Below are 12,645 nucleotides of genomic sequence, written 5' to 3' on the forward strand. Positions count from 1 at the left end.
GACGCAAAATCAGCATTCAGATGATTGAATGGTATTGTATTCAGCTTTCAATTTATGGAAAAAGATTTGAAATTGGTTGTACAAAACGCAAGATATTTGAATTTTAGTAAATTCCATATTTTTAAAAGTTGTAAAACTTGATATTGAGCTAAAACTCAAAAACCGCTCTACTTAAATTTTTTTGAAGCACGGTTTCGCAATCAGTGCTAAACTGTACTTCAAAAATTTTGGTCGTTGACACAAGTTCACGACTTTCGTTTTATTTTGTAAACTAGTGTAAGGATTCTGGGATATGGTATTAAAACAATCCACCGCCGCCTAGTGGCAGAATTTCAAACAAAGTAACCCATTATATGTAACGCTATATCATATTGATAAACTTTGCCGAAGACACCATGTTGTTATAAGGATTCAAGATATGATATTTTGAAAATTTATGTTCAGTAGCACAGCTTAGTGGCAGAATTTGAACCAAGTGTTTCAAAATCTAAGTCTATCTCATACAAATCATCTTTGCCGAAGACACAATCTTTCTAACTTATCGGCGTTCTGAGATATGAGATTTTTGAACTTCTCAAAAAACATGCATTCTTCATGCAGGTAATACTTTTAATTTACTTATCAAGATGCATTTCAAACTTTTACCGTGTAAAAATCAGTGCTGCAAACAGTTCAATGATATGATGCGTTGATGTAAGGTTATTTATTTATTTACGCTAAACAAATAGACAATCGACTACCTACAGAATTATCTTATCTCAATTATAGGGGCGATGCCTTTTTATATAAAACATAAACGTCGGGCCAACAATCTACACTTCATCAGTATCGCTCAGTCTCGCAAAAGCCATCAATCTAGAATTGCATTAGCCAATAATGGCTCACTACAAGGTTGAAGAAATTGCTGCTCCAAAATTGGACTTGGGCGAAGGACCTCACTGGGATGCCAAGTCTCAGAGTTTGTATTTTGTCGACATGTTCCAGGCAGGCATTTATCGGTGGGATTATCACAAAAATAAAACTTTTGGCGCGACAGTAGGTAAGAAGTGTAATTTCAATCAATATTGGATTTCGCTCACAAATGATTGCATCCTAATTCAAACACCATCCCTAGAGGGCTGCACATGGGCATCGTTCATCATTCCGGTGAAAGGGAGCAGCAACCAGTTCGTCGTAGGGGATGGAACTCGTTTTGTATTGATTACCTGGGATGGAATCTCTGACAAAGCGAAAATTGTGAAAGTCATTGCCGATCTCGGCGAGGCGGACAAGACCAATCGCTTCAACGATGGAAAAGCGGATTCTAAAGGACGATTGTTTGCCGGCACGCTGAAAGCGGAGCAGTGTGGTAATCCGTTCGAGATTAATTCGGGCAAATTTTTCCGTTTCGATGCAAAGAACGGGAAGTTCGTCGAGCAGTTCGATAAGGTTTTCATCTCTAATGGTCTCGCATGGAATGATAAAACCAGAAAATTCTATTATGCCGATACGGGAGCGTACGATGTTAAAGAGTTCGATTTCGATGGGAATGGTGATTTGAGTGAGTTCAATTAGTGATTGGTCCTTATCGGAGCTGTGCTAATCACGTGATTTGGTTCAAGGTAACGGAAAAGTGTTCTTCGACATGACGGGATCTAGCAAAGAACCCAAAGAAGCCCCGGATGGAATGACGATTGATACTGAGGGAAACATTTATCTGGCTGTGTTTCATGGATCCAAGGTTTTGAAAATTAGTCCAAGGTTGAAATACTCCACGATTTGTTCATACGAACCATTTCATAAATGATATCTTTTTTTCAGTGGACAACTGGTGCAAGAGATAACCATTCCGGCAAAACAGGTTACTTCAGTTGCGTTTGGTGGGCCTAACTTAGATGAACTATATGTAACAACAGCTAAAATTCCATTTGTCGAACCACAAGGACCACTCGCAGGTGCAACCTTCAAAGTTACCGGTCTAGGAGCAAGAGGTTTTCCAATGACGGACGTAGATCTGTAGCTGATAGTCAAATGAAGGCGGAGAATTGCACTGTAGCGTGCTATTTTGGAAGTCGTTCCAGTATTTCAGTGTGAGAATATAGAAAAGATTCTATTAAATGTTATAAAGGTGACTTCGTGCAATAAATCATCTAGTCCAGGCTTAGAAAAGATAAAGTATGAAGACTACGAAGATGCAACGCTATTAAAAAAATGAAAAAAAAAAACCCTGATTAATCCACCTAGTGGTGATAGCGCCTTTCTCGTCGAATATGTACTCATGATGTCGACGTAAGCCGAAGTGTTCCTGAATCCTGAGAATACTTTATTGAGAAAAGCAAGAATTTTATCAAAGCCATTATCGAGCCGTGATTTGATGCACCGAATGCAGAGCGTTAATGATTAATCATAAATTTAATCATGATTAATGATTAATGATTAAGATTAATCAAAAATCATTAATCATAATCACAAAAAATTCTCGTTTAATCATTAATCATTAATCTTAATCACACTGATTCCGCTATTTAATCATTAATCAGTAATCATAATCATAAGAAAAAAAGTTAATCAATCATTAATCATTCATTACCTAAAATGATTCATCATATAAAATATATTATTCAATTAAAGTTGGTTAAATGCTGTTCTAAATATTATAATTTATGATACTTCTTTCAAAAATCTCCCAGACAAAGTTACCTTTTACTTTTGAAACTTTAAAAATATTTTTAGCAACAAATATATTTTAATCACTTCTAGTTTTTGTGATTGATTAATCATGATTAATCATGATTTTTAATCAATGAGCCATTTTTAATCATTAATCATAATCAATAATCATAGATAAAATCAAATTTAGTCATTAATCATAATCTTTAATCATCCTCAAAATCAAATTAATCATTAATCATAATCAATAATCACTGAAATAAAAATTTTAATCATCAATGATTAATCATGATTAAATTTTTTGTTAATCATGAACGCTCTGACCGAATGCATGAATTTGGTTCAATTTTACATTTTACCACTTACGGCAAGACATCTGGAACCAGGACAGTACCAATTGTCCCAAATATGGCATGACACTAGTTTCCTCTAACTGTTCACCCGATTTCCTAGAAAGCCACGAATTGATGTGTCACATGGGTCATTTTTACATTTTACCAATTCCAGTAGGACACCCGGAACCGATTCTGGAACACTACCGGTAGTCTCTAATGTGATCTGAGACTATTTTCTTGCTGACCGTTCTTCAGGTTATCGAAAAAGCCGGTATTTAATGAGCCGCACGCATGTGTTTGGTTTCCTTCCACATTCGTCCGCTTCCGGCGGGACACCCGGAATCAGTTCTGGAACACTACTGGTTTTCCCTAATGTGGTCTGAGATTTTTTTTGTTAACCGTTCACCAGATTACTTAAAAAGCTGCGATTTGATGTGTCACATGCATGGGTTTGGTTCTCTTTTACATTTGACCACTTCCGGCGGGACAACTGCAACCGATTCCGGAACACTACCGGTAGTTTCTAATGTAGTCTGGTTCTTTTTTCTTGCTAATCGTTCATCGGGATTTCGAAAAAGCCACAATTTGATGTGTTGCATGCATTATGCATTCACATATGTATTTGGCCACTTCCGGCGGGACACTCGGAATCGGTTCCGGAACACCGCCGGTTCAGATATGGTCTAAGACTCTTTTCCTGCTTACCGTTCATCAGGTTATCAGAAAAGCCGCAATTTGGTGTGGCGCATGCATGGGTTTGGTTCACTTTTGTATTTGGCCAATGGGGCACGTTCGATGTAGTACTAGATTTGTAGTAATGAGCTGAATTTTTGTATGGTGAGAAGGTCAAATCTCCGTTTCTGCAACGAAATGGTGCAAAAACGTGGTTATTATGATTCCTTGCCTAATTTGATGCTGTTTGAGCAAAACTTTGGATAACTATGTTGTTTATGTTGCAAGAAATGGAGAAAACAACAACACTGTTGCCCAAAGATTTGCTCAAATAGCATCAAATTAGGCAAGGAATCATAATACCCACGCTTTTTGCACCATTTCGTTGCAGAAACGGAGAATTGACCTTCTCACCATACTAAAATTCAGCTCATTACTACAAATCTAGTACTTCACCGATCTGTCCTATTCCGGCGCGACACTCGGAACCGGTTCCGGAACACTACCTGTAGTTTCTAATGTGGTGTGAGACTATTTTCTTGCTATCAGGCTACACTGAAACCTCCATTTAAGTCGATGCATGGCTGATCGAAAATAATTTTTACCGTACAGGCAATGACTAAACTATACAGTTTTATATTTTTTGACAAATCTCCTTTGTCATGCGAAGTGTTAAAAAATATAAAAGTCTATAGTTTTGTCATTGTCTGCATGGTAAAAATTATTTTCGATCAGCCATGCATCGACTTAAATGGAGGTTTCAGTGTATCAAGAAAGCCGTGATTTGATGTGTCGCGTGCATAGGTTTGCTCCACTTTAATATTTGGCCACTTCCGGCTGGACACCCGGAACCGGTTCTGGAATACTACCGGTTCAGATATGGTCTGAGACTATTTTCCTGCATACCGTCAATCAGGTTATCGAAAAAGCCGCTATTTGATGTGTCGCATGCATGGATTTGGTTCACTTTTTTATTTGGCCACTTCCGGCGGGACACCCGGAACCGGTTCTGGAACACTACCGGTTCAGATATGGTCTGACAGTATTTTCCTACATACCGTTCAACAGGTTATGGAAAATGCCGCGGTTTTATGTGTCGCATGCATAGGGTTGTAGCATTTTAATATCTGGCCCGTTCCTGGGGTACCGGTCCGGAACACCTAAATGGCAATAACTCCGGAACGGCTGGACCGATCCGAACCATTTTCAATAGGAAACAATGGGACCAGATTCCGCGTCGAATGAACCGTCGGTCATTAAAATCGGTTGAGGTTTACTGCCAAAAAGTGATGTGAGTTTTTTGTACATACACATACACACATACACACATACATACACACACACATACATACACACAGACATCACCTCAATTCGTCGAGCTGAGTTGATTGGTATATGTGACTCGACCCTCCGGGTCATCTATCAAAAAGTCATTTTTGGAGTGAACATATAGCCTTTCCAGTACACTTAGTGTACGAGAAAGGCAAAAAGGTTTTTCAGGGTATAGTGGTTGAAGTTTTTTGTACAGGATTTGGTTGCAAACCGCTAATAGACATATTTACTTTGGACGTCAACACTGAGAGTGAACTTTCTCCGATGACTGTTCAAATTTCAAACTGGCTTCTTTTGATAAGCATTCATTGGAAATTCATAATTTTTAATTCATAAATATAGGTAGTTTCACTTTGTACGAAACACAGTATTCCAAATTGAACTAATCCTATATCTGTTATGTTGTACAAATCGTATTCAAACCATCAAACAGATAGGGTCTTGTACCATTTGGGCAGGTGTACCTATTTTGGGCACTTGGCGCTATAACTAAGTCAATTTCAAGCCGATTGATTTAAAATTTTGTATATAGTTAGGCATCTAACTCTGTACAAGAATTCAAATCAATCGATTTAAAATTGACTTAGTTATAGCAGCAAGTGCCCAAAACAGGTACACCTGCCCAAGTGGTACAAGACCCTACCTGTTTATTGTGGTAGTTAAGCACCTGTGCGATGTTAGAATTGAGTAACGAACCATGGCAACTGTAATGGGAACATTCGGTCAACCAATCGTACCGGTACGGTATGCAACCAAGACATGATTTCCTAGTCCAATTTTGAAACCATTTACTCTGGCGACCCAGGCGACAATAATAAGAACACAGAAGCATTAAAAATTCCGGTGCAGGTATGATTGCACCCGGGTCTTTGGTCCAGGACGGGGAACGGATACAACCGGTCTGCGCTCCATCATCGTATACCGACCAGACCTAAAAGTAGGTACCTACCGCTTGCGACCGGATGCAGGCAAAGGTTGGAGATGGTGACATGTTCTACATTTGCAAGAACATTGCCATAAAATTGTATTACATTACGTTATATTGAATACCCACACGACCGACCAGTCAACCAGCAGTTGGTCTCCCCGACGACTGTACATGTGAGTCATGTGTCTGAGGGACACCTTTCACGCCTCGGACGATGTGTAATTATTTGCATGCATGCAGTGGCAAAATTGGAGAATCAGGGCTAAAGTTGGCTCATACTGATCTTGCAGTAGAGGAAAGAGCTTACCTTGCAAAAAAGAAAATTTTAAGGATAAATATAATTTTGGTATTATTACTGCTTCTGAACATGAAACAAAGTAGATTTAAAAGTTAGGCATATGGAATGCACAACAAAAATGCTGAACTCGTACAATCTCGTACAATACTTCTCCACTCCAAATGTCGACTCTTCCCGGGAAGGGAATTTCATGGAAAATGTCTTACACACTTAATCTGGAATGCCGAGTTTATTACTGAGATTCGGCAACTGTTTTGCTGAGAATCAGCAAACAAACGCAGTTTTTTAAGTGTGTACACTCAAACCTCCATTAAGGTTGAATTCATTTAGGTAAAATCTATTTACGGGTCCCTCCATTTAGGTAACGTTACCTAAATGGAATCTGATTATGTGTTCAGAGCAGTTGGAGTGTTTTAGATTAGGGATAAGGTTTGTTTAAGGGAATTAAGTTGCAAGTGGAGTTATGGGGAGTACAGGGCGTGCTCAGGGGGAGCAAAGAGGGAAGGGGAGGGGGTATTGTTAATTTGGGACTGTATACGGTTTCCTAACATCTTTCTTCAGCATAAGTCATCGAATCTACATGCATAACTTGTGTGCTTAAATGATTGAATAAAAGTCATGCCTACTAAGCCTCATACAACTTTGAGCTGACAAGTTGTGAGTTCAATGTTTGTCCAAGAATCTCTAAGAGCTCCCTTGAGCATAGATCATCGGATCTACAATCGTAAACAGTCTGGAACGTCTTGAATCTCTTCTGAAACCACCTGAAACGTTTAATAAACGTTTTAAAGCGCCGCTGAAATCTCCCTGAAGCTTACTTAAGAGCTGTGAATCAAAATGTATTTTCAGAATCTGTAGGCCCCCTTAACCCCCCTCATAATCTCCTCACCCCTGAGACCCTCAGATACCCCCAAAAACGTTTGCGTAACGCCTCGGAAACTCGTCAAAAATCCTCTGAAGTTTCCTAAAACGCCCTCAAAATCTCCCTAAAACCCCCTCGGATACCATGTAATGCACCTGATACCCTCTGAAACCCCTCAAAACGCCTACGTAACGCCTGAGTAACACCTCTAAAACACGCCAAAAGCCTCCAAAGTCCGAAGCTTTCTGAAATGCCTTCAAAATCCCCCGAAAACCTCTCGGACATCAGGTAACGTACTTGAGACCCTCAGAAATCCCTGGAAACGCCTCTGAAACTCGTCAAAAATCCTCTGAAGCTTTCAGAACTACAGTCAAAATCCCCTTAAAACCCCATCGAATCACATGAAGCGCAACTGAGACCCTTCGAAACTCACCGAAAATATCCCTGGAGGACAACAACCCCCCCCCCCAACCGGTGCAACGCCTCTGGCACTCTCATGCCCTTTCTGAAACTTCCATGAAATCCCCCTGCAACCTTGCATGGCTCCGTTCGACCTCCTACTTTGCAATCTTAAAATCCATTCAGGTAATAAACTGAATCCATTTAGGTAAAAAATCTATTTATTCAATCCCGATTCATTAACTTAATGGAGGTTTTGGTGTATATGGAAAATTACAAACAGATCACTTGGAGCAAGGGCAACTTTGTCCCAATTCACCAAAAGTGAATACAACGAGTTGTGTGTTGATCTGGGTTCACAGGAGTTTTATCTAGTAGACTGCCGTTCTACGCATACTTGTCCCATGTTATATGGGATTCCCATATAAACACGGTACAATTATGCGTAGGACGGTAGTACACTGAGTAGGTACCCGTAGACGGTTAGTGCACGAAAGTGCTTCTTGTTTAAAATGAATGTGTAGTGGGGCAACGTCAAAGAGAACTTCGAGCGCTGCCGAGTTGAAGAGAACGATCCAGATATAGCTTTAAGCACATCCTTTGGCTTTGAAGATGGCCTAATTTTGATTGGATCGTTATCACTTCACCAGACATCTATAGGCGAATATTGGCCGAGCATCTGTTGTGTTAATCCATTTGATTTACTTGGGGCTTAGACCCCAAGTTGTATCAAAGGTTCGTCGGGATTGCCCGAAGGCCATATAAGTTTTCTTGATTCTGAACTCATTGTGAGGTGTCTTGGAAAGCTTGAACTTTACTTGTTTCAGAATCAAAGAGACGGAGAGGTCGAACATCATTACGGTTTCCCCTTTCCATGAAAAGAACAACAGATGTTTTTTGAATTTACCGAAAGGAAATATTGGCGAAACAAACCCTCAAATACCTGAAGGGCGCTTTGCATCTGATCTTTGCATCTTTGTTCCGATGCACATACCAACTTACAATGTTAGATAGTCGTTGGCAAAACCATAAGTAGGAAATCCGCTTTTATTGAATTGCCTCAATAGCGTATCTGTTACGAGATTCCACAAAAGTAAAGATAAGTCTCCCCCTTGGGGCATCCACAAACACTCAGTTTCCTTATCGCTGCTTGGCGCAATGTTGAAAAGAGATGTCGGTTCTTGAGCATTTGGTTAATCCAATTGGAAATCTTTGGGAGATATACCATGACTCCGTGCGGCTTCCAATATGACATCGAAAGGCACGTTGTCAAAAGTACCCTCGATATCTCAGAAAACATTCAAACAAGATTGCTTTTGAGTGAATTCTCTCTCAATATCGTAAAAAACCTTGTATAGAAGGGCCACAATGGACTTACCAGATTGTTAACCAACAAACAAAGTTCATGTTTCATGTAATGTTGGTGAATTAAAGAGTAGATAATAAACTTAAGTTGAAATTTGGAAATATTAAGATAAGAACAAATCAACCGTAATATACGAAGGCGCATCATTAGTGGAAGCCGTGCCTTTTACGGGCATCAGAAGAAACTGCCGTCAAAAAAAATTCACCCCCGCACAAATGTACCATGTACAAAACGCTAATAATACCGGTTGCCTTCTACGGACACTAGACATGGACCATGCTCGAGGAGGACCGGCAAACACTTGGAGTTTTCGAGCGACGTATACTAAGGGCGATCTTCTTCGGCAGCGTGCAGGAGAATGGTGTGTGGCGATGCAGGAAGAACCACGAGCCCTCTGCACTCAACAATGAACCCAGCATCGTAAAAGGGACCAAAGCTAGACGGATACTGTGGGCATGGCATGTTGCAAGAATGCCGAACAACAACCCTGCAAAGTTGGTGTTTGCTTATCATACGGCTGGTACAAGACGACGTGGAGAGTAAAGAGCACGATGGGCGGACCAGGTGGAGCATTTTCTGGCATGTGTTTATCGTGACCGACGTTGGAAAGCTGCAGGCTGCAGTTGCAAATCGTGTATTGCGACGGTAAATTGTTGATTCAGTGTTATTATGAATTTTATGTAGAACTACCTATATAAAAAAAATGGATTATAATACGCTCCCACAGTGCAACGAAGAAATCTGTCTCTATAGTTGTGAAATTCGTTGTTCCGTATGCATCAAATCCACGCACACATACGTTTGCACCCTTCCTTGGAGGAAGAAAACTAGTTTGTTTACATTTTATCGACGGGAAAAATAATTTATTTGATTAATCGAGCAGCTTTTGCTGCATTCTGAAGCAGTGAAATGAATGGTGATGGAGAACATTTTGGATAGCTGGTGCTTTGGTGCGGTTTCCTTCGTCATACGAAAAACCGAGAACAATTGTCAACTCGTAAGTGGGGTGAAATTGAAACGTGAAGTTTAGTGTAATTATTCAATTTACAGTGCTATAGCTGTTGATTATTGACAGTCTACATCTTTCCGCTGCCTCATGAGGCATTGACAAAGGTAAGATGGAATATTTGTAATGATTGATTATTTTCCGTCTGCTGTGTCAGGAATCAGCGGGTATGACGAATCAAATTTATACTCTATTCATACAAAAAATAACAAACTCAAACATACAGTGCTCTATTTTTTCGTTTTGAGCAGGATGAAAATGGGAGAGTGTATGCTAAGTGAGGGCACAGATACCCTATACAGAGAGTTGACAAAATCTTTTATTTTTAGTTTGCTTTGCATATACATTTCGGAAACATAAACATTTTGTTATGCGCCATTTACTATCTTTCTGCTGCAACACTTTTATATTATTAATTACCTCCTTCCAATTTGCATATTTTTCCCATTAAGATTACTTCCCTATTTTGCAGACAGTATATTCTCGCAGGGTTCTGACGAACTTTCACTTCCACCAACCTTTCTCACGGTCATTTATGGCTGGCTATACGAAGCCGGAAACTGTACTGCATACTTTCAAATGACGTTGGCGGAAATGTGCTACCTTGTAAACCTCTACTTGTTACTCAACTGAGACACACGGTCTGCTTCCGGTCCATTCCAAGCGCAATGCCTGGATGAAAAGTGCAAATAGGTATTCTGCAGCTGAAGATTGTACAGAAATTTAGAGAAAAATGGAGATTCTCTCACATAAATAATAAACGGCTCGATATGTTAAAACAAAAAAAAAACAAATTTATCAATTTAGTGGTGATTTACTCTGTATTGTTTTGAGAAAAGTATACAAGCTCATGATTTACAATGTAAATGGATTTACTTTATTTGGCATCTCGCTCAGAACAGCAAAGCAAATGATTTTCTAATAATAGGGTGACTAAGGGTGTATCGGCAGATTTGTTCTATTTCTCATGGGGGGTTTTTGTCGGTCAAATTGTCTGAAATTTGGCCATATAATTCAGCTTGTTTGGGGAGGATGTGAGGTCAAAATCATCTATGACAAAGAGAACAAAATTGCCGAAAATACGTAAGTTCCCCTATTTCATATCAGAACAATCTCAGCAGAAATGTGGAAACATCCGTGGCAACAAATTCTTAGGCATGCTAAAGGCGATTGTACTAAAAAGTCAATAACCAGATACACAGGACCTTCCATTCAAAGACCCATTTGAGTACTTTTAATCACCACTGTTAATCAACATGAGCATGGATAATTGTGTCGGGAACAGATTACATCATTCTCTTTGCTGTTTATATAATTTTGCTTTGCTGAATTTGGCCGGTTGCTGTTTCAAACTCACAGAAATTGCCTCAGGAAGGTTAACTTTTTCCGCCGACGCCGGAAGTGGTTTCATGAATGGGCTACGGTATGGCAGCCACATTATAATGCTGGTTTCTCTTCGGTTCAGCTCAGCATCATTTGCCACCAAAACTCATTCAGGGTACACATTTTTGGGGCGAAATGATTTTGCAGACGAATTTTGTTTTGGTGCAGAAAAATACAATTAAGTTTTGTATAAATACTGTCTGTTTTGTAGATAATTGGTCTTATTTTTGGTATAAACTCAAAAAATCAAATATAAATGATTCTACACTAAAATGATTATCAGCTTGACAAGTTCAAAAGTGCTATAAACTATAGCGTTATTCATATCACATATCACATTAGAGGTGCATAAAATGGACTGCCCCTCTCTGTACTTAATTCACCGGGGTCTCTTTTCTCCTGTATGATTCATTAGCAAGGCGGCTTTGTCTAATTAAAACCATTATTTTCGAAATGTGAGTTGTTTTTCGGGCATTCTGTGGGTGGTCAACTCGAGAGCCGATGTGAAACCATTAGACAGGCAAATACCACTGGCAATGCATCCAGAAGACCAGAGGACAGAGCGGTCCAGCCTGACGGGTTAATCACATTACAGAGAAGAAGCTGGGAAGATTTATGAACTGCTTCTTGGCGAGCTTTTCGCTTCCGACGATGCAATAAATCGGAGAAAAATCATTGCTCGTTGTCCAAAGTACCGCACCCCGTGTGCGTCGTCGTTGCTCCCATGAACGAATTTGGCCCTGGGTTGCTCATAATTATTTGAGCATGTCCAGCCCCTTTCTGGCTTGTAGCGTACAATTTATGCACAAATTTATGTTACTCTGTGATTTATCTCCCATGGAAAGAGTTTAAAATAATCCCCTCAAACATATCGCTCCCCAACAAAATGGTACTGGCGGCGCTCGCTGTTTCTACTGGCACTACTGGGCAGGATCGGCAGGAGCCTAGAATGGGAACACCATTCAGAAGCATATCCGCCGTCGAAGTGATGTAGCGATGATTGTGGACCACCAGGCGCCGGAGATAGCAATCGTCCGGTGACCTCAGGCGCGTAGGCAGGGTAAAAAACTGCGTTGAATGTAAAAATCAAGAGTGCTGCAATAGTTGAATTATGTAACGAGTTACAAAATGATGATTTTACAGTACGTGTCGTACATTTATCCAACGAGGCTTGCCAACATCGACTCCGACCACTATCTGGTGATGCTCAAACTGCGCCCAAAACTCTCCGTCATCAACAATGTACGGTACTGGCGACCGCCACGGTACAACCTAGAGCGACTAAAACAATCGGATGTCGCCTCAGCATACGCGCAGAATCTCGAGGCCGCGTTGCCAGACGAGGGCGAGCTCGATGAGGCCCCTCTAGAGGACTGCTGGAGTACAGTGAAAGCAGCCACCAACGATTCAGCCGA

At 40.2% G+C, this 12,645-nt stretch overlaps 1 protein-coding gene across 1 annotated transcript; it reads left to right on the forward strand.

Moving 5' to 3' along the window:
- Positions 1-801: 801 nt before the first annotated feature.
- LOC109401438 (regucalcin) lies at positions 802-2,166 on the forward strand. The gene is made up of 4 exons (XM_019673996.3): positions 802-1,039; positions 1,115-1,540; positions 1,602-1,740; positions 1,801-2,166. The coding sequence occupies exons 1-4, from the start codon at positions 877-879 to the stop codon at positions 1,997-1,999; spliced, it is 927 nt and encodes a 308-aa protein (XP_019529541.3). The 5' UTR covers positions 802-876; the 3' UTR covers positions 2,000-2,166.
- Positions 2,167-12,645: the final 10,479 nt, after the last annotated feature.

This window comes from Aedes albopictus, chromosome 2 (assembly GCF_035046485.1).
Source record: "Aedes albopictus strain Foshan chromosome 2, AalbF5, whole genome shotgun sequence".
Taxonomy (NCBI): Eukaryota; Metazoa; Arthropoda; class Insecta; order Diptera; family Culicidae; genus Aedes; species Aedes albopictus.